At 42.6% G+C, this 392-nt stretch overlaps 1 protein-coding gene across 1 annotated transcript in view; it reads right to left on the reverse strand.

The window, feature by feature from the left end:
* Nucleotides 1–190, reverse strand: part of TMEM59 (transmembrane protein 59) — a 6,141-nt gene extending 5,951 nt beyond the window's left edge. The window contains exon 1 of the mRNA XM_009701966.1: nt 49–190. Within this exon, the coding sequence (XP_009700268.1) occupies nt 49–190 (142 nt within the window). The remainder of the gene's footprint in view (nt 1–48) is intronic.
* Between the last annotated feature and the right edge of the window lie 202 nt (nt 191–392).

Consider the following 392-nt stretch of genomic DNA (forward strand, 5'->3'; position numbering starts at 1 on the left):
CTCTTATGTCTCCACATTATGGGATGTTGAAGGAGTACGAAGTCTTACCAGAGTCGCATTCCAGTTTGGTTCGATTCAAATCAATGCCATCATCCACAAACTGACAAATGGAAAAGAGTCTGCAGCCTCGCTGGCACGCGTACAGCTCCTCTTCCTGGGGAGGCACAAGAAAAGGCTCGCATTCCTCCATTCAAGAATAAATTGTCAGAAAACAAAGAATATATTTTTTTTTGGAAGTGCTATAAAAAGTGACCCACCAGAGCACCATCCTCCTTCCCTCCACTAGAGCTAGAAGCCAGCTAAACATGACACTCTGGATGAGCTGAAATAAAACCAAGCTACAGCTCTTTAACACTAACATACCTATTGATCTATTTCAAACAGAGTTCTTC

This window comes from Cariama cristata, unplaced genomic scaffold (assembly GCF_000690535.1).
Source record: "Cariama cristata isolate BGI_N322 unplaced genomic scaffold, ASM69053v1 scaffold15750, whole genome shotgun sequence".
In the NCBI taxonomy this organism is placed as follows: domain Eukaryota; kingdom Metazoa; phylum Chordata; class Aves; order Cariamiformes; family Cariamidae; genus Cariama; species Cariama cristata.